This window comes from Pyrus communis, chromosome 15 (genome assembly GCF_041283825.1).
Source record: "Pyrus communis isolate YQ-2024b chromosome 15, ASM4128382v1, whole genome shotgun sequence".
In the NCBI taxonomy this organism is placed as follows: domain Eukaryota; kingdom Viridiplantae; phylum Streptophyta; class Magnoliopsida; order Rosales; family Rosaceae; genus Pyrus; species Pyrus communis.
Window position 1 is genome coordinate 29,816,287 of NC_142579.1, and position 20,860 is coordinate 29,837,146.

Sequence of the window (20,860 nt, forward strand, 5' to 3'; positions counted from 1 at the left end):
CTATCTAACAAGATTTGTCCTACATCAAGGACCTCGTCGAACAAGATACTAGTATGAAGTAAATGGACTTTAATGACAAATTCGAACAACTCGTCGACCGACCGCTCACATTCCGCAATCATCCTGCAAGATTTGTTCCAAATTAGAGAAAACCTGATCGAACAAGATGCTAATGTGAAGTAAATGGACTTTTGACAATAGAGTTCAATATTTGAGGACCAAGCCCATGTGCAAAGCACACAATGAAAAAATGACCCAATTTTCCCCCATCAGTTCCACATCTGCCTTCTCTTCGCTTTTCACTGGTCGTAGCAGTTTTACCACAACCACAACCATGGCTCCTCTAACTTCTCTTCCCCCAAGGGCCCCAACCGGAAACTACATCGTCTATACCCGGTTCAAATCCCCGGTCAACCCGAATCTGCACGACCAGCTCTTTCTCAATCCCACTCTTTCTTCCGTCCTAAAAATCCAACCTTCTTCTTCCTCCTTCAACGCCGCCCCATTCAACCCGCTCTGCACATCCGCCGTCCCCAGCGCCAACAATCCCAGAGTCCGCCGCCGCAACAACGGCTCTTCTCCGCCCCCACCCACAACATCTGGCGCCAATTCCCAGTACAAGACCCAACCTTTACGCAAGGACAACAGGACCCAGCAACCAAATGAACCAAAAGTTGACAGAAATGAATCGAACACCCAAAATGTGAGCGCCCCACTACGTATGAACTCAAAAGATGTGGATTTGATGCGTTTGTGCGAGGAGGGTAAGGTCGGAGAAGCGTTGGAGTTTATGGGTCGAGGTGTTTCCGCCGATTACGGAGTTTTCTGTGTGTTATTGGAATCGTGTGATGGATCGAAGTCGCTTGAGATTGGGAGGAAGGTCCACGAGTTCATGAGACAGTCGCCGTTTCGCAGGGATATTGAGTTGAACACTAAATTGGTTCAAATGTATGGGAGATGTGGGAGTATGAGAGATGCGCGCAAGGTGTTTGATAGAATGCGCGAGCGGAGCATTGGTTTGTGGCATTCGATGATCACTGGGTATGCAGTGAATGGGCAGGGTGACGAGGGGATGCTGTTGTTTGAACAAATGAGGAATTCGGGGTTGGAGCCGGATAAGCAGACTTTTTTAGTGGCGTTGGGGGCGTGTGCTAGTGCGGAAGCTGTAGAAGAAGGGTTTGCGCTCTTCAAATCAATGAAGAATGAGTATGAGATTGTACCGGAGATTGAGCATTATTTAGGACTTATTGATGTTCTTGGGAAGTCTGGTCATTTGAATGAAGTCGAGGAGTTCATTGAGAAAATGCCATTTGAGCCTACAGTTGAAGTTTGGGAGGCTCTTAGGAACTCTGCGCGAATTCATGGAGATATTGAACTAGAAGATCGTGCGGAGGAATTGTTGGTTAATATTGATCCTTCTAAGGCCAATGCTGACAAAATCCCATTGCCTCCGCGGAAGATGCACTTGGAGCTTAACATGCTTGAGGAGAAGAATAAGGTGGGTGAGTATCGGAGTACAAACGAGGCGTATGAGAAATTGAAAGGTTTGAAAGGACAGATGAGGGAAGCAGGTTATGTGCCGGATACAAGATACGTACTTCATGACATCGATCAGGAGGCAAAAGAGCAGGCATTGCAGTATCATAGCGAGCGTTTGGCAATTGCTTATGGTCTGATCAGTACTCCAGCCAGGCAAACTCTGAGGATAATTAAGAATCTTCGAATCTGCGGTGACTGCCATAATGCGATAAAAATCATGTCGAAGATTGTTGGGAGGGAGCTGATCGTTAGGGATAACAAGCGGTTCCATCATTTCAGGGATGGGAAGTGCTCCTGTGGGGATTACTGGTAAACTTATCCGCAGTTAGTTGATAAAGCTTTCAAGAGACAAGGCTGTGGTGCAAAGTTATGTAATGTTCAATGCTCTGCAGCAAGAAAATTCAGAGTAAGTTTTTTGGCTGGAAATTAACTTTGTCAAAATTTATGAGTGTCGTTCGTTTTAGATTATTCTAGTACTTAAATTCATTCACACTTAATAGAAAACAAATAAACAAGATGTTTTGTTTGCTCGATTAATTCTATGTTTTATTTCTGAAAGCATGTGTCTGGTGCTGTGTATGATTCCTTTCCTTTGTTTTATCCTGGAAAAGAAGAAAGAAAAAGTGGCAACTGCTAATGGGGACTGCAAATAGTGAAGAATCATGTTTAGAATGAATTCCTTTTTCGCCGAAAAATGGGAAAAAATGGAATCTGGTTCTATGGCAGTGGTGAATAATTGTGAAACATTGATTCGGAGCAATTCGAGTTTCTAGAACCAGTATCTTCAAGCGAAAAGATAGTAAGATGAATCACGAAAGTAAGATCAGGATTTATCAGAACTAAAATGAACGAAGAGATCTTAACCGCATAAGATAATGACAATCCGCCGAATGCTTAAACTCATCTCGAAGCTTATTATTCAATTGAATGAGAATCTTCTATCCTAAGTATACATTGCCCTGTTTGGATACCTCTTGTACAAAGTAATCTAATCGACGATTTCTCCTACCTTAATCGGTGGAACTAGAGCTTCTACGATGTCTAAGGGAAGGGTTTAACCTACTGATGGACTATTATTCAGCTTCAAAGAATGAAATGTACAGCTGAAAATGGTATGGTTGGTACAACAAGTCAACCTAATTCACAATTTAGAAGGGAAGGAAAAGCTCCGAATCATTGTGTAGGACTTTTGTTTGAAGTTAAAATTCCGAAAGAAAATGTAACTAGGAGTCAAGGGAGGATGGATGGGTACTTCTTTTGTTGGTTACCACTTTTCTCACAGCTTCAGCTTCGTCCCTTGATGGAACTCGAAGGCAGGACTTCATTATATCGTAAACTGTGAACCCGATTGCCACAGATGGTACGACCTGAATTACACATACAAAAAACGTGATTAGACACGAAAGACAATGGGAAGTTTCTGTGAAAAGAATGACTAGGTTCTTTACCACCTTCAAGTAATTGATGCTAAGTCCTGAAAACAATTGCTTCCATCCTTGCTTTTGAGCGATCATAACAAGGGTTTCGATTGTTCCTTTCATCTCTGGGCTGCTGGATACCATGATTCTTTGAACCTGTTTGCAGGATTTTCCCCCATTAATGTCACAAATTCTTTTAATTCAAACATCATTTTGAGGACCATTGAAAAGCAAATTACCTGCATCTGCCTCCTCACCACATCAAGGGGATACGTAAAAGTCTGGCCTAATACACCAGCAACAGAACCACATACGAGTTTGAACACAATACTCTTCTTGTGCTCCGGAGGGACATGGCGCTTCATCTCCTCGTAGAAGTAAAACTTCAAACCGGCATATGGGAAGATCCCATAAAGCGACGGAGCTGTTAATAATGTTAACACATTAAATGCAGAATCCTTACAAAGATCACAAAAACTATAGAAACACACAAGGACAGCAGTGGATGAAACAAGCAGTTTTCAAATTCATACCAACGCCACGGTAGAGGCCTCTAAGTCCAGCCTCTCTGTACGTCATTGAGAAACAATCGAGAATTCCTTTATATATTTGTTGAGAATTCAGTACCCCTTGAGCATTTAACTTCTGTGAACCAACAACCTGCAGAAAAGTAAAAAAAATGTGGCTGTACTCAAAAAACCTTTTTTGGGGTGTAACAACCAACTCCAACACTTGTGAGAGGTTTGTCAGGATTCAGTTAGTTACCTGATAGGCCAACTTTGTGCGAACCAAATCAAGAGGATAAGTAAAAAGCACAGCTGTTCCTCCAGCAAAAGATCCTGCCACAAGATCAAGACCAGGTCCCCGCCCAACGTCGGGATAGGTGAGAATAATCCATCTGCGGTACTGCTCATAGGTCATATAATGGAGGGCTGCATATGGAACAATTCTTGCAACACTAGCTCCATTTCCCCTGTACGAGAACTCATTAGTTGATCGAAAACTTGAAAACCCCCTTCACATAAATGACTCATTACTCAAGTATCCACCTGTAGAAACCCATGGGCCCTTCTGTCCTTGCAATTTTCTTAACGGATCCAAAAAGCCCGATGCTCTGGTATTCTGCTCTTCTGGTCTGCAAAAGATAAACAAGCAAGCTATCATATGTACTTATCGACAAAAACTTACTGGTAAATCCAGTAAGAGTTAGCAACTTGTTTCTGATTGACATGTGAAAGAAGAGGGCATATCTTAACTTCTATTGCCCACCTCGGGGAAGAACACAAAAATCCGAACCACAAAACTTGCAATCGAAATTAACACAGGTACTGAATACAAATTCTCTCCTTTTGTTTTAGTTTTCGGATAGGGGAAGGAGAATGAATGGCATGGTATCCAAAAGTTATCCATCTAATATATATCCGGAAAGGCAAAAACCTTACGGTGTGTACTGACCATGGAAAAAAACAAGTATCGGGAAACCGAACCGAATCAAACAAGCCCTTGAATCAACTTATTTGATCACATTGTTACTCAATCAATCAAACAGCCAACAGAAACCCATTTGCACAATCCATTCAATTTTGAACTGCTTCACTTAAAACTAATCATCTTTCATCAAACCTCAAACTACCCAATGAACAAATCCAAGAAACTTAAACACCCAACAGACTAAAACTAAAAATGCATTACTAATCTCTACAGTTCCCAAAATCAAGAAGCAAAAGTTTCAGTAACTTCCCCGGCAAAAAGAAGGAAAGAACCAAATTGATGTTCAAATCTCCAGAAGAATTTAACGCAATTGTCACCTGAAACAAAATCTTGATGCGCTCGAGTGGCGCAACCACTGTTTTTGCAACCCCGCCGGCGACGCCACCGGCGATCAGCTCCTTTGCGAACACAGGCATGGACTCTATCATCCCGTCCAGGTACACGTTCATCTCTCTCTCTTCCCTCTTCTCTGACATTGCAGCAAACTTGGAGAGAGAGAGAGAGAGATTCTGGGTTTGTGATTGAAGGAAGAGTTGGAGCAGAGAGGAAGGAATGGGTTGAAGAATCGAAACGTCTCCTTTTGTGCTGCTTGTGGATTTTATATGTATCGGGTGAAGAAGAAAACGTTTCTTCAAGTCAGAGAAGCACGCACTTGACTTTAAGATTCCCCTTTTTTTAATGTAAGAGAGAGAGCGAGAGAGAGGGAGAGAGAGAGGGAAGAATTGTTGGGTGCGGAGTTTTTGTTCAGCTGCTTTCAGTTCTATTTTATTTGTTTAGATCAGGACCGTCCAATTAGTGGGCTAGTTTTGAATCATGGCCCTTTGAGGATAGTAATTGGGCACTCAAAAGAGTTCGATGTAGTGGAAGGATTGACAGACATCAAATTTACTTTAACAGAAGTGGTAAAGCCTAGTTAAAGCATTTATTTATAAAACATTAAATTCTGATTAAATTAGTAAAGAACTTGTAATTCAATTGAGTAAGAGCATTTACTTAAGTGGCGGTGTTCAACTTCCCTCCTGTCATGATCAATTGGATCCATTACTGTATCTCGTTCCCAAATTCTCCATTTTTGTAAATGGTGAATTGACGAGATTCTTTACTAGTAAGAGATGCTTGAGATAAGGGGATCCTTTGTCCCCTTACCTTTTTGTTATTGACATGGAGGTGCCCTCTTTATTAATTACCTCTAATATAAATGCTAGCCCTTCTTTCAAATACCATTGGCGCTGTGAGGCAGTCCAGTTTGCTCATATTTGTTTTGTTAATGACCTCTTTATGTTTTGTGGAAAGGATTATCATTCAACTAAGATCTTGAAGGACTCTTTATGCGGCTTTAATTCTTTGTCTGGTCTTAAGGCCCACCCAACTAAAAGCTCAAATTTTCTTGCGGGTGTGGATGAGAAATATGCTTCTTTTCAATTTTGCCATAGGAATGTTGCCTATTCGCTACCTTGGTGTGCCTCTCATTTCAACAAAGCTTAATTTGCAAGATTGCTCCATTCTTACCGAGCGCGTTGAGACTAGAATTAGAGCTTGAAGAGAACAAGGTCCTCTCTTTTGCCGATCGTTTACAACTTGTTCAATCTGTTCTCTGTAGTATGCAAGTTCTTTGGGCCTCACACCTTATGCTTCCTAAGAAAATTCTCCGTGATATTAAGCAAAGGGTCTGAAAATTTTTATGGTCTAGTAAGCTTTCGGGTCATTAAGTTGCTAAAGTTGCTTGGGATGATGTGTGTCTTCCTAAATCTGAATGAGGTATTGGGATTAAAAAATTGATTCACTGGAATAAAGTGCTTATGGTTAAACACATCTGGAACTTGCTCATCGATGAAGACAATATTTGGTCTGTTTGGGCTACAATCTATCTTTTGAGAAATATGAACTTTTGGTAGATTAAGACCCTCCAAAATTGATCGTGGAATTGGAGGAAGCTTCTCCAATTGAGAGATTCTATTCGGCTTTTCTTTTTCCACAAAATTGGAGATGGTAAGGGAACATCTCTTTGGTATGATAATTGGCATCCTTTAGGTCCTCTTGTTGTCAATTAGGGTTGCCATATCATTGTTGATTCTAGGCTTCCAAAAACTGCTTTGATTTGCAATATGTGGAATGGTTCTAATTGGTACTAGTCTAATAATTCTTCTCAAGAGTTGGAAATTCAAATTTCTATGTCTAATATTGTGGCAAATCCTAGCTTGGGTGATATGATTCGATGGACTCCTTCATTATCTGGCATCTACTCTACTACTTCTGCTTAGGACAAGTTTCAGCAATCCAAGCCTACGGTAGGTTGGTCTTCTTTAAGTGTCTTTTTACCGATGGTATTTGGTCTTCAATGCTATTCAAGTGCGGTGTCCCTTGGCCTCTTTTTATCATGTGGGCTACTAGTTGTTGCAAGGGAAAATCTCTATCATCGATAGTTTTGAAGTTAAGTCCTGCTAATGTGTATTATGTTTGGAGGGAGCGAAACAACTGTAGATTCAAGAACTCATGTCAACCCGATGCGGTAGTTCTCATCTCAATTAAGTCCACCATTAGTATTCGATTGAGTTATTTGAAAATCACCCATTTCGTTGCTAATGACTATACTTTACGGGAAATGAATATAACTATGGATAGTTAGTGCTTATTTTTGCTGCTTTGATACAACGTTGTTAGCTTTGCTGTCTGTTTTTCTTTTAGCTGCAGCTTTTTGTTGCGTGTTTGTATTTTCAGCTACTCTTTCCTGCTTGTATTCTCTTTTTCTCATCAATATATTTTATTTATCAAAACAAAAAAAAAAAAGGAATCGAATTCGATTTTTTTATTTTAAATAATGACAAGATTATTAAATATTAAGAGTGCCTAAAACACAATTGACTAGGATATCTACGTTAGGGGCGGGCACGAGCTGAATCGGGTTTAAATTTAGTGGAACCAAAACCGACCTGTTTGGATTGGAATGAAACAAGGTGAGCAGGTCGTCATATTTTCAAAAATAAAATTGGACCTAACTCAACCCGTTTGATACAGGCCAATTCCAAGAGGTCCAATGATCTATTTCCTAATCTAACGTGAAACACCTGATGCAAATTTTATGAAGGTAGCGTGTCAGTAATGCTTGTGTTTATGTTCTATTTCCTCACTATACAAATTCCTAACTAGAACCAAAATGCAAAATCCCAAATCTAGAATTCGTATCCAACTAAGTTCCTAACTAGAACCAAATGCACAAAAACCCAAATTAGAGAAAGAACAAAAAAACCCAAATCAGAACCAAATCAAGTAAAACTCGACGGATTTCCTTAGAGACTCTCTTGAAGATTCTCAAATTACAAACTAGCAAACGAGGGTCGACGGCGACCTTGATCAATAGAGATGGGGAAGGAACTTGATCGACAAAGAACGGACAGAGACAAACATATACTAGATGGAGAAACGACGAACAGATTGATGACAAATGGACCAACCGACAACAAATGGACGAAGTCGCGAGACTAAGAGAGTCGAGAGTTGAGAGGTCTAAATCTCAATACTGGACGGTGGATAGGTCTGGGCCGGGGGCCCTTGTCTCCACCCCGTCCCGTTTTATGTATAAAATGTATAGGACCCATCCCTACCTGCAGGTCCAGGGCCCATTTACCCACCCCTAATCTAAGTAACTCCATCTTAAAAGTTAAACGGGAAGATAAAAAATAAAGTGTGCATATTATCCTTCTTCAAAGCAGCTCAAGCAACCCGAAAATTTTAACGATACAGTTCGCAACAACATACTTATTTCTTTTGTAGTTTCTTGTCAAAATTTTGCATTTTTATTTTTATTTTCTCCACTCTAAATGACTCCTATTTTGTCTTCAATAACCATTTACCCAAAAATTTACACACAAAATAGAAAACAAGTTGTCACTTATTACTACGTTTTAACTGTATTCCTCCTCGCTTATTAGTATGAAGTCTTATATTTCAATCTCATGAACCGCGAGTTTGAAACCATTTACACCTTCACCTCCCCTTTAATATAAATATATTTGTGTATCAAAATTGAAAACAAGTGCATCTACTTTCTCAGCTACAAATCAAAGACCTCTTTGGTCAATTTCGACTTGAATTCTTATTGTCTCAGTGTCATCAGTCGATTAAGCCTTCTAATCACACATGTTCTGTTGTATTATGGTATATGCTCAATGAACAATGGATATTATATGATTCTCTTTTCAGTACAAAACAACATGATTTATTCTAATTATTCTACTATCAAGTTGCGACAATGATGCGTGTAACACGTGGCAACCGATGAGAATATTAAAGAAAATAAAGGAATTTCATGTCTACTTGTCTAGAAAATAAAAAACAATCTAAGGAATCATTTTTTTTTCATAGTTTATTAAAAAGAAAATCTAAAAGGAAATATTCTATCAGAAGGGATTTTGTGCCTTCTACTGCTGGTGATAAAATAGTTTTGGTTTAAATTTGATGATATCTCAAACTAATCATGCAATGTCAATTTTTAATTTATAGCTTGCATATATGATAGTGTGTGAATGGCTTGAGACGCTAACACAATGGCATACCCGTTGTGATTTTTAAAATTCTCCAAACCCTCATGAATAATGGTTACACTTACATTATCGTGATTCATCATTATTCCTCCACGAGTGGATAATGGTTACACTTACATTATCGTTTAGATTTCTAAAATCCTCCAAACCCTCATGAATAATGTTTTTTATTTGAGGGCAAACTTAATAATAATTATTGTAGAAGTGTAAAAAATGTAAAAAAATATATACAATCACTCATAGTGACAAGCGCTTTACAACTTTCATGAAGGGGTTAGCTTCGAAATCCAACACTATAATCCATGAGCCTTAAATTTATATTTAACCATCGATTGTCATTTACGCTTTATTCTTCTTACTGAATTTCATTTTTAAAATTTTCATTTTTTGAAAACATGATCATCTGGTGAGTGTAAGAAGATGAACGGTTCAGATCTTTGATATCATGTTTCGATAATTGAAGGGTTTGATTGGAAGAAAATGTGCAAGGTTCCAATGTTCTAATGTTCCAATGTCCTTAATTTTGCAAATCTTTTGAAAATTTGATATTTTGTAATTTTCTAATGCTTTTTTTTATTATGCTCTTATTTTGGGTACGTAAATATATACTTAAAAGAAAAATGTGTTTTTATGTTTTGAATATGACAATATGGTAAGCATATACTTGTTTAGTATTATGTTTTTCATTTGATTATTTATTGGTTTAAAATATATTTTCTTTAATAGGTAACAGATTTGATCATATTACCTGTTAATATTATTGGGTTGATTTCGGGTCGGGTCATTTTACCCGTTTATTTTAACGGATATTAAACGACATAACCTGTTAAGATATCGGGTATGACACGAATGTCAGATCTACATTTTTTTCATAGTTTATTAAAAATAAAATCTAAAAGGAAATATTCTATCAGAAGGGATTTTGTGCCTTCTACTGCTGGTGATAAAATAGTTTTGGTTTAAATTTGGCGATATCCCAAACTAATCATGCAGTGCCAATTTTTAATTTATAACTTGCATATATGATAGTGTCTGAATGGCTTGGGACGCTGACACAATGGCATACCCGTTGTAGGAAGTTCTTTTACGAGTTTGAAGGCTTCATCAGGCATATGGGGGTCACTACATTTGATTTTCTTCAGAAGAAATTCTGTGGATGAGGTGAAGTAATGTCTTCCCGAGCTCCTCTCCATCACTCCATTCATGGATGTCAGCCTTGATAAGCACCGGGTTGCTGCAAATGCGCTTCCATAGAGCGTAGTCCTTCCTCGGCATTACATGGTCTCCTTCCACAAGCCTCAAACTCGGGCAATAATCGTTTCTCCCATCTCCTAAGTAGACAAACCTTTTCCTCCCATTGGCAGAAACAGAAGCTCGGATTTGGTCGATCACCACACCCTAAGAAGGAAACCATAATCAGAACCTCAGTTTTATATCGAAGAAAGCTACTGTAACGAGGAGGAGAAAAGTTATGCAGTAAAACGTATTGAAAGGGAAATAAGCCTCAATAGAATTGAAGCAAAACTTGCATTAGACCCGCTCCAAAACTTTTGTACTCAAAAGAATCATCCGTTCACCCCCATAGCAGAATCGGTATAAGTTTTTAGTTTTACGTAGTGTGAAATAGTTAGGAGGGTGAGTGATAGAAAAGAAATCAAATCATTTTGTTCTGCATATTCTACGGAAACAACACACTTACCTTAAGGGCTAGGATGGAAGGACTGGGGATATGATATTGATACCTCTATCACAAACCTATCACGCAGCCAAAACGGCATCCAAGTTTTGTGTTTTTCTAAATGCCAGTGGAAACAGATTGGAAAGAAATGTGTACCACACTACAATGTGGCTCCTAGATGAAATGTGATACTTTCTAGAAACCAGACAATATATACAATAGAAATGTCCATCTGTTGTTCTTGAAACAATTCTTCACAAAAGAAAAAGAAATTACAAACTGAGTCCGTCTCCGCTTTGTTGTTATTTGTTTCCGGTCCAAACCATAGGATGGAGTCTTCGGAAAGCCATTAAAACCATATTCCTCGATAACCCTATGTATATCAGTACCTCAATGATAGTGCGTAATTTGTATCGAAAGAGAAGCTTGAATCATCCGAACCAACCAGTACTCGTGAAGCAGTATGACACCAGAGACACGCAGTTAATATATAACGAAAAAATGGATGATACTCAGACTCTGAATACACAAACATCAAACAGGACACAAATGCATATTGGCATGTAAAGAAACTAAAAGGACACAAATGCATATTGGTGTGGTGAAATAGTTAGGAGGGTGAGGGATATGATATTGATACCTCTATCACAAACCTATCACGCAGCCAAAACGGCCGGCATCCAAGTTTTGTGTTTTTCTAAATGCCAGTGGAAACAGATTGGAAAGAAATGTGTACCACACTACAATGTGGCTCCTAGATGAAATGTGATCTTTTCTAGAAACCAGACAACATATACAATAGAAATGTCCATCTGTTGTTCTTGAAACAATTCTTCACAAAAGAAAAAGAAATTACAAACTGAGTCCGTCTCCGCTTTGTTGTTATTTGTTTCCGGTCCAAACCATAGGATGGAGTCTTCGGAAAGCCATTAAAACCATATTCCTCGATAACCCTACGTATATCAGTACCTCAATGATAGTGCGTAATTTGTGTCGAAAGAGAAGCTTGAATCATCCGAACCAACCAGTACTCGTGAAGCAGTATGACACCAGAGACACGCAGGTAATATATAACGAAAAAATGGATGATACTCAGACTCTGAATACACAAGCATCAAACAGGACACAAATGCATATTGGCATGTAAAGAAAATTTACCTTGCACAAATTTGGAGGGCATAGATTGCAGCCATGAAACGATGAACCTAAGTTACAGTGTGGGAATATTCTGAGTCTTCCATCTTGTTCTACAGAGGTTGGGTTTGTGACGATCTGTGAGAAGCATCCTAACAGACCATGACATTCCAAGATAGCCTCAATAAAGAACTGATTCGAATCGCTAACTATCCTCAAATCACATCTGAAACAATAACATTGAACACCACAACATTCAGTCACCACCAATCCATAAGAAAAACATAACTAACTTACAATCGACCATAAAGATTTGGATGAAATACTTACCCCGAAGCGTGAGCTGACTTAATAGCTGCAGTTACCCCCGGGTGCATTGGAATTCTTTTAAGACACTCCTTAATATCTTCAGAAGTTTTTCCTTGTAAATGCAGCTCCTCCGTCATTCTATCCTACTAGGTTTAACAATAAACATTAACAAGGCTAAAGTCGTTCGGCATCATAACATGTTTTCGATCATAGTTGTAAACTTTGTGAATATTCCCAATTTGCCAAAAGAGGGTGGGAAAACTGAACATAAAAAAACCCAAATAAGTCCATGATCAATGCATTTTCTTTTGTACAAGCGATACTGTTGAAAGGGGATCAAACTCGGGACTTCAAGTGCAGAGGTGAATGCTGCAAACTGAGCTACAAGCACCTTGCGTCCATGATCAATGTTAAAATCCCAAAAATGCAAGGATCTCTCAGCAATAATGCAAACCCAAATAGTAATTCAATCCAAAATAGACATACACAGTGATTTGCATAAAAATTCTCAATCTTTTTTCATGTTCTTATCAGGCTAGAGGGTGTATTCAATTGGGATTTTGAGGGATTTTAATTAGTTTAATAAAGGGTGTATTCAATTAAGAATTTGAGAGACTTTAATGGATTTATAAATCCATGGATTTTTATGAAGTTTAATTGATTTGTAGGATTCCATATAAAATTTTGATTCAATTCCCTCGAAATCTCATGGAAAGATGTGAGATTTGTGGATGTTTAAAATACACTATAAAATCTCTCCAATTCTCTCTAATTCCTCAACTTTCTCAAATTCTTTAAAATCAATTTCTAATTGAATACACCTGAAATGTTATAAATTTCTTTAAAATCCTAATTGAATACACCGTATTTCTAAGGATTTTAATAAACTATCTTAAAATTCTAATTGAATATACCTTGAATTTCAGATAATCACTTAAAATCCTGATTGAATACCCTTAGATTTATTAAAAGAATTAAAATCTCTTAAAATTCCAATTGAATACATTCCCTAAGCATATTCAATCAGGATTTTAAAAGATTCTCTAAAATTCAAGATGTATTCAATTAGGATTTTAAAGAAATTTATAATATTCCAGATGTATTTAATTATAAATTAATTTTAAAGAATTTGAGAAAACGGAATTAGAGAGATTTCATAGTGTATTTTAAACATCCACAAATCTCACATCTCTCCCTATGATTTCGAAAGAATTGAATCAAAATTTTATATGAAATCTCTATAAATCAATTAAATCCCATAAAAATCTATGAATTTATTAATTCATCAAAATCTCTAAATTTTCAATTAAATATGCCCCTTAAATGTTCCAAATATAAAATTTCCTTTCTTTTCTTTCCCCAATTCTTAGCAACCAATCAGAGGATAAAATATCGCTAAAAACACCATTTTTATGTAAATCTAGATAGAGAGAGAGTACAGACCATGAGTGAGTTCCATGGAAGAGTAGAGCGAATCTCATTGAAGAGCTGAGTGAGACCCATCTCCGTCACCACCCAGCTATCGCTGTCACCGTCGATTAGGGTCCGGTCAAAGTCAAAAACCACGACTATTCCCGCCATTATGCTCGCCGGATGTAGTTTCCCGGCGACCCAGAAAAGCGGTTTCACGGTAAATAGCTGAACGCGTCAACTGTCAGTCAAGGGTTAAGCGACGACGGCTTCTGCTTTTTTGTTGTCGGGAGTCTTGATACTTTGTTGCGTGTGTGTTTTTTCTCGTATACAAAAGTATTCATCCTTAGACACGATATTCCTCCCAATTTGTAAGTTAGGAGTGTTAAAGTTCAAATTTTCTTTTTCTTCTTTAAAAAGAGCGTAGTTGGTGGTTTTATTATGGCAATTCTCGTTTTTATAAACAGAAACACTCATAGATGTATTTTATTATTTTCTGACCATTAGTGTTAACAATCGAATTCACATCATGTTGTATGGAATACGAGCTGTAAAATTCATCCTGAACCTAAGCCACATCGTTGTGTTTAATAAGTTTAAATTTATGGCCGTGATCATAGTCTATGGTTAAATTATTATATGGCTCAAATTCTATATTTTTATTGTAGATACATTGTTATATTAAAATAATACTAGTTTTCAATGTTGATCAAAACTGAAATATACTTTGGTAAGTTCTTGCTTGATTTTGGTTTTTTAGTTTATAAAAAATTGTAATCACAATTGTAAGCTCATTGTGAGGTTGAGTCAACTCCCCTTCCTTTTAATGTAGATAATATCGTTTGTTAAAAAAAAAAAAAAAAACTATTTCAAACGTTATAACTTCAAAATTGAAAAACAAAATAAAATAATTATCAAAATGTCTCTAAATAAACATTATTTTGAGCCTTGTTGGAATTTTCAAGAACACAATAAGCACTAAGCAGTCTGTTTGAGGACAATGGAATATCCTAAAAAATGTCTTTGGGTTTATTGTACTATTAAAAAGTGGCAGGCCTCAACGATCAAAAGTTATTTGACTTGTAGGTGATGTAGAAACAATATGATCCAAACAAATCCAATAATTTTAGGTTTACAGAATCAAATTGATTTGTATTTTAATTGATAATTTTTAAACTTTGAATGAACTAGTCATTGATTGAGATGGTTAGCAAAAAAGCGAGCAAGATCACTAAATCATGAGCAATAGTCTTTACTCGTTCTTACGTGAATTCACAATTGAAACCAAACATATTTAGTAGAATTTATATTTACTATGAAACCGATACAACCGTTATTATTTTGACGATTCTTAGAGATCTTTACTAATACGTAGCATAAGCCAAATTAGGACCATCCTCTAACTAAAGTGGAATGATCTATAAAACAACATTTTCCTTCATTGACCCAAACAACACAATTTCAGTTTAGCAAATTCGTTGCTTCCAAATCATTAGCTCAATGGTAGGTTTGTTTCCATTCATAAGAGGATTCTTGTCCATAACAAATTGCTTAAAAAAGACCTGCCAAATATTCTTTCAAATATTTGTTACCCTAATTTAAATATATTCCTTTTAATGCCAACCAATTCCATTGACACCCAAAAAGGCACCAACTTGATTCATTCCTTGTAAGTAGTTATGTATCTTTCGGGCGAATCACACTCTAAGGAGATATTTTTCCGTGTGATCGGCACACGAGGTGGTACATCACGTGTCATTATACAAATTATCGGATATGTGTGTTAAAAAGTTAATAACTTAAAAAATAAATTTTTTCTTAACTTACATAAAAACACATGATGTACTACTCGTGTTCCAGTCACAATAAAAAATCACTCCACTCTAACACACTAGAAGAAATAACTCAAATTTAATATAATTTATACACGTGTGTGAGGTTGTAACTAACAGATAAATTTAAAATAAAAAAAAACCTATTTTCTCTAAAAAAAAATCATCGAAAAAGAGCAACCCACCATGCAATAAATGTGATAAAAAGAGTTATTCCATCGTAATCATGATTAAGGTGGCATGATTAATCATGGAGTCAGATGAAAGGCAAAGCAACTGTAACTTCAAAGTCCCCCAAAACCATATAACACTTTATTTTTTCGGTAATGAATATGTACACATATTTTTATGTCTCGTATTTCTTTTTAATTTTGATCATCAAATTGAATGAAATAAAAAAAAATCGAATAAAAAATTAATAAAGACCCCTCATAAGGTAATTTTAATGTGACCAATTTCCCCTTTTTTGTAATCAGTTTCACTACAGCACCTGCGGCTCTAGACAATTGTCCATCATTTCTAAGTGTGATTTCTATGTTATGTATGCCGATCTGTCAAAATTATTTTTATATAGAATAAAAAATAAAAGGGGTATGGCTCACATGGGACCCACACCAAAGCTCGCCCAACGACAGGTCTCCACGTCACTAGACAACAAACGCTTCTAGTCAAACACACAATGATAAGGTAAGGAGGAATGCCACTGTCATTTCCCTTTCAGGTAAAAGAAAATGAAACTGTAAATCCGGATCCGTAAAACGAGCATCTAATTACGGTAAATAGCAGCGAGAAAGTTAACGCTAACGGCGCCGTATCGAGACACCCGCCAGAATTTGACAGCGGGTAAAAAAAAATTTAACGGCTTGAAAATTCCGTTAGGACGGATTGGGAGTTGCAAGCGTCGGTGGTGGTTAACCGCAGGTTATTTTTTTCGGTTTAGAGGGAGAGAGAGAGAGAGAGAGAGGAGCCGCCTTGTATATAAAGCCACAGCGAAGCCAGAGGCCTACGATTTCTTGAAGGAAAGGAGAGAGAAACTCAGAGGAGGAGAGAGAAGGGGCTGTTTGGGAGACGCGCAGAGTGCAATTCATGGCTGAATCAAACGACGCCGTCTCCCTCGATATGGAGAAGATCTATCTCGGTGGAAAGGTTCGAGCTTTTTACTTCAAAGATTGAATTTTTTTAATTTTTCTATCCCTTTTTATTACCCTTTTGTTTTTGGTTTTGGGTTTGCGTGATGAGAGGTTGGGGTAATTGATGGAGCTGTTTGGCATTGTGTCAAGATTTTTCAGTTTAATCTTTTGAAAAATTTTGAATTTTCTGTATTTTGCATCTTGGGTTCGGATTCTGGAAAATTGGTTTTGGAATCCGTTGAATTTTTGGAGTTATTTACTGTTTGGTTGCCGAGAAAACGGGGGAAGATGGACGGGAAAGCTGCATTTTTGTAAATTTTGTATTCTGGGTTCTTTGTTGTTACCTTGCCGCAAGTCCTCTGCGGGCCTGTGGCATGTGACAGCGACGACTTATTTGTCTTGATTCAGTGAAAAGAACACTAGAACAATTAAATTTTGGGATGTTTCTACATATCGGTTTTGCGAAAAATTAAATTTTGGGATGCTGGTGATGTAGAAATGGTAATTCTAGATCTGCGCGTGACGTATTTGCTTGATTTCAATTTTCTTTCTATATCAAATTCTTTCCTTTTTGGTGTGCATTTCTGTATTTGGGATTTGTATATTTAACATCTTCTTGCTGCATTTGCAATCTCACCTGGTTTGTTGTAATGGTGAAGTTTCTTATCTTTTCCATTCTCTTTTTGTTTTAATCTCATCGTGATATTGTTCGAGTTTCGAACTTTTATGCGAAAAGATAAATGTTTGGGATAAAATTGGATCATTAGTGTACAGATTATTGATTTAGACCCTTTTGTTGATTTCTTTGGAATTCAGCGTCAACTCAGTGATGCGGGGTTTTATCTTTTCTCATTCACTTTTTTGCTGTTCTGTTTTGTATGGTTTTTTCTTTTTCGGTTTCTCGATTCCTTGCTTCTTATGTGACGTTCTTTGTTGGCAAGAAGCGGGTTGCTTCGATGAGTCCATCTCTGGGGTTTATTCAATGTCTGTTATCCTATATTGACGAAACCAAAGTTATACCTTCCTTTGTCTTACTTCTCAACTCTATCAACGAGTCTAGCTGTTCCTTTAACAAGTCATCTGTATCCTATTTTTTTAATCGGTTTCTGATTAGTTTAAAGTCATTTTCTTCTTTAATATATTTGATTCCATGCTTCTCTTTTTAACTGTCACCACTTTCTTTCCTTCCTTTTTCAAAAGATTTAAATGATTGATACCCAGAACCACTTATTTGTTTCATCTTTTTTTTTAGCAAAGTTATGTCAAGGATGAAGCAGGTGAGTTTTGAGTTCCTTGAAAAAGTATAAGTGCACATGGGAAGCTCTTTACGGAATAAAATTATCTGGAACACCTGGATTCCTGGGTTTTTCTTCCCTCTTTGATTATAGATAAAACACAGTAGATATCTCGAGAAAATGGCTATATGTTTTAGCTTTATCATATTTAGAATAGCATGGTAGTAAAATAGTTCGATTTGCAGCTTTTTTATGTTTTATTTGACAATTAAGTTTAGTTGTTAATCTTCAACCTCATTTATCATGATTTTTCATCCTCAGGAACATTTTATTCGAACTGGCTGTGGTTCAGTGTCCGTTATCGTGTATGGAGACCAAGAGAAGCCTGCACTTATCACTTATCCTGATTTAGCTCTAAATCGTAAGTGTGATAGAGTCTATTGTCCTGGTTCCATTTACATTGTTTGAAATGACAATCTGAGATTTACCCCTTGCTATTCCTGATAAAATCTTAAGACATTATTGCCTCAATGGACATCAAAGCGCTCAAATATATTTATGTTTATTAGCTTCTTCTTGACATAATTAGACTATATATTCCTAACTTTTCTGTTTATTTTGTCAAATTGAGCAGATGTGTCTTGTTTCCAAGGGTTATTCTTTTGTCCGGAAGCGGCTTCTTTGCTGCTCCACAATTTCTGCATATATCATATCAGTCCTCCTGGCCATGAGGTCTGTAAATGGTTTCGCTTCAAGTGGATTTTTATTATTATATCTGTTTATCAAATCATATAACTTTTATGAAAAATACTTTATGTAACTGAAAGCCATTATTCACATAGTTTCTCTTTGGAACTCTCACAAGAGTTCTTGCAGTTAGGAGCTGCTTCAGTTTGTCCAGAGGATCCTGTGCCTTCAGTTGATGACTTGGCAGATCAGATCCTTGAGGTTCTCAATTTTTTTGGGTAACGACCAACACTGAGTCTTCATTTTAATTGATTTTCAAGTTGTGAGTGTTTGAAACTCCTTGCTGTTGCTTCCAACATTCAAATGGTGTAGAAGCGTGTTTCCTTTTTTGCTAATCATGTTTTAATGTTGTTTTCTCTTATCGCACTAAAATCTCTTTGTGCAGGCTTGGTGCAGTTATGTGCATGGGGGTGACAGCGGGTGCTTATATCCTTTCCCTATTTGCTGTAAGTTCCTTAAACCGTTTGCAACTATATTTAAAAAAATTCTATCTCAGTTCACTGATCTGGGTTTGTATCGTAGATGAAATATAGGGAGCGTGTCCTTGGATTGATACTTGTATCCCCTTTATGCAAAGCGCCCTCTTGGACAGAATGGTTTTATAATAAGGTTCCTTTTTCTAAACGTAGCTGTTATGTTTATAGTAAATGATTAATTTCAAATATTTTACCTATGATTAGTCGTAATCTGTAGGTGATGTCGAATATGCTTTATTTCTATGGCATGTGTGGTTTGCTAAAAGAGTGTTTGCTTCAGCGATACTTCAGTAAGGTACTGCTGTGTTCTGACAATGTATCGGTTCTCTTTCACATCTACTATATTTGCTAGATTTAGTGATGAGTATGTTATGTATCTCGACAGGAGGTTCGTGGTAGTGTTGAAGTTCCAGAGTCGGATATAGTTCAAGCATGCAGAAAAGTCAGTGCTTCAGCTTATTGAAATTTCTTTTACCTCAATAGCAATTCGATTGTCCTTCTTCTTGTTTGTTATGTTTTTTTAAGTGTTGGATTTTCAAATGGTTTTATCTGTTCGATTCACTCGGAAAGTTTCTTCTTCAGTTGCTGGAAGAGAGGCAGAGCTTAAATGTTTGGAGATTTCTTCATGCAATTAATCGGTAAATGGTGCTGGAGTTGCTATCTTGCTCTCCCTCCGCAGAGATGAGTGCAATATATTTTGCTGTGCTCTAACTTTGTTTTCCCTACTTGCAGGAGACCTGACATAACCCAAGGGTTAAAATCTCTAAGGTGTCGCACGCTTATATTTGTTGGGGATAGCTCTCCCTTCCATTCGGAGGCTCTCCACATGACCTCAAAGTTGGACAGGAGATATAGTGCCTTAGTAGAGGTACGTCCACTTTTTTTTGTTTGGCATGTTTTTACACGTTCATCGGTAGACGTGCATATAGTTGTGAAAATAACTGGAAGAGCGTATTCAATAGAGGATGGATGGGGTTGTTAATGTAGGTCCAGGCTTGTGGATCCATGGTGACAGAGGAGCAGCCACACGCCATGTTGATACCAATGGAGTACTTCTTCATGGGGTATGGCCTGTACCGGCCATGCCATTTCAGCGACAGCCCTAGGAGCCCGCTCAGCCCGTCTTGCATCTCCCCGGAGCTTCTCTCCCCAGAAAGCATGGGCCTGAAACTAAAACCGATAAAGACCCGTGTTTCACTTGGCCTATGACAATGTCGGAAGACAGGCAGAAAACTGGAAACAGTGCAAAGGGATGTTGGGATTCGAAATCTGCTTCGATTTTTTGGTTCTTTTGATAAAATTTTCGTTGTTTAAGAAGGAAAAGGGTAGACGAAGATGAAGCGTCCGGAGGGAGAGGGGAGAGGATGGTGTAGATACAGACGGGGGAAGAAGAATATGTGGATGTCATATATATATTATTAAGTATAATCAAATGTGTTATTAAATAGTAGGAAGGAGACTTTCATTCATTCTTTTGTAGTCACTCAAACAAATTGGATTGACATTTATTCATGATGACGAGAAATCAATAACAAAGGGGGGACAACTCTTCCCATTCATTCACACAATCTCTCTCCCCAACACCCCATTCATTCACACAATCTCTCTCCCCAACACCCCCCCCCCCTCTTTTTCTCTCTCTCTCACATTATTCAAGCAAAGTATCCAATCTTTCATACCTAATTGAGTTCGGTTGGCTTTTGGCTTGTGCCTTGTGACTCGAATAGTTACAGGTGTTCATTTTTGCATGCTAAATTCAAGTACTTTTGAAATTCAAAAACATTTAAAAAAAAAAAAACGGTTTTAGTTATTTTAAAAGAATTAAACGAGTAATTTTATAGTTATTATCTCAAAAAAAAAAAAAAGTTTTTTCTATAGTTGGGTTTTGCATTACTGCGATTCCAAGTCTTTTTCTTTATC

At 37.3% G+C, this 20,860-nt stretch overlaps 3 protein-coding genes and 2 pseudogenes across 5 annotated transcripts; 3 read left to right on the forward strand and 2 right to left on the reverse strand.

Moving 5' to 3' along the window:
* Positions 1 to 105: 105 nt before the first annotated feature.
* LOC137740528 (pentatricopeptide repeat-containing protein At2g15690, mitochondrial pseudogene) lies at positions 106 to 2,097 on the forward strand (annotated as a pseudogene). The gene has a single exon (XR_015956851.1). The product of XR_015956851.1 is annotated as a pentatricopeptide repeat-containing protein At2g15690, mitochondrial pseudogene (transcript).
* Positions 2,098 to 2,430: 333 nt separating this feature from the next.
* On the reverse strand, positions 2,431 to 5,112 carry LOC137740534 (Mitochondrial substrate carrier family protein). The gene is made up of 7 exons (XM_068480381.2): positions 4,766 to 5,112; positions 4,007 to 4,092; positions 3,723 to 3,930; positions 3,491 to 3,617; positions 3,197 to 3,381; positions 2,991 to 3,113; positions 2,431 to 2,906 (listed from the first exon to the last, which is right to left on the reverse strand). Exons 1-7 carry the CDS (start codon positions 4,922 to 4,924, stop codon positions 2,763 to 2,765), a joined length of 1,032 nt encoding a protein of 343 aa, XP_068336482.2. The 5' UTR covers positions 4,925 to 5,112; the 3' UTR covers positions 2,431 to 2,762.
* Positions 5,113 to 5,856: 744 nt separating this feature from the next.
* Positions 5,857 to 6,343, forward strand: LOC148690837 (uncharacterized; annotated as a pseudogene).
* Positions 6,344 to 9,832: 3,489 nt separating this feature from the next.
* LOC137747455 (Pyridoxal phosphate phosphatase-related protein) lies at positions 9,833 to 13,877 on the reverse strand. Its single transcript, XM_068487570.2, has 4 exons — positions 13,554 to 13,877; positions 12,132 to 12,253; positions 11,826 to 12,027; positions 9,833 to 10,387 (listed from the first exon to the last, which is right to left on the reverse strand). The coding sequence occupies exons 1-4, from the start codon at positions 13,689 to 13,691 to the stop codon at positions 10,112 to 10,114; spliced, it is 738 nt and encodes a 245-aa protein (XP_068343671.2). The 5' UTR covers positions 13,692 to 13,877; the 3' UTR covers positions 9,833 to 10,111.
* A 2,381-nt stretch (positions 13,878 to 16,258) lies between these two features.
* Positions 16,259 to 20,508, forward strand: LOC137744353 (protein NDL1). 2 transcript variants are annotated; one of them, XM_088685973.1, is made up of 11 exons: positions 16,259 to 16,498; positions 18,039 to 18,138; positions 18,352 to 18,449; positions 18,594 to 18,682; positions 18,850 to 18,910; positions 18,987 to 19,073; positions 19,158 to 19,235; positions 19,326 to 19,382; positions 19,523 to 19,578; positions 19,673 to 19,808; positions 19,903 to 20,508. In XM_088685973.1, exons 1-11 carry the CDS (start codon positions 16,439 to 16,441, stop codon positions 20,044 to 20,046), a joined length of 966 nt encoding a protein of 321 aa, XP_088542099.1. In that variant the 5' UTR covers positions 16,259 to 16,438; the 3' UTR covers positions 20,047 to 20,508. The 2 variants fall into 2 exon arrangements, with proteins under 2 accessions (XP_088542099.1, XP_068340289.2); XM_068484188.2 differs by having other exon boundaries at positions 19,928 to 20,508.
* Positions 20,509 to 20,860: the final 352 nt, after the last annotated feature.

Coding starts and splice junctions, on each gene's coding strand:
- LOC137744353 (XM_068484188.2), top strand. CDS start 16,439: ATGGCTGAATCAAACGACGCCGTCTCCCTCGATATGGAGAAGATCTAT. Junction 19,236..19,325: donor TTCAGCGATACTTCAGTAAG/GTACTGCTGTGT, acceptor GTATCTCGACAG/GAGGTTCGTGGTAGTGTTGA. Junction 19,809..19,927: donor GATATAGTGCCTTAGTAGAG/GTACGTCCACTT, acceptor TTGTTAATGTAG/GTCCAGGCTTGTGGATCCAT.
- LOC137747455 (XM_068487570.2), bottom strand. CDS start 13,691: ATGGCGGGAATAGTCGTGGTTTTTGACTTTGACCGGACCCTAATCGAC. Junction 12,028..12,131: donor AAGTCAGCTCACGCTTCGGG/GTAAGTATTTCA, acceptor TTATTGTTTCAG/ATGTGATTTGAGGATAGTTA. Junction 10,388..11,825: donor GCCCTCCAAATTTGTGCAAG/GTAAATTTTCTT, acceptor TTTCCTTCTTAG/GGTGTGGTGATCGACCAAAT.
- LOC137740534 (XM_068480381.2), bottom strand. CDS start 4,924: ATGTCAGAGAAGAGGGAAGAGAGAGAGATGAACGTGTACCTGGACGGG. Junction 3,931..4,006: donor GGGCCCATGGGTTTCTACAG/GTGGATACTTGA, acceptor GTTCTCGTACAG/GGGAAATGGAGCTAGTGTTG. Junction 3,382..3,490: donor AGGCCTCTACCGTGGCGTTG/GTATGAATTTGA, acceptor CATTATTAACAG/CTCCGTCGCTTTATGGGATC.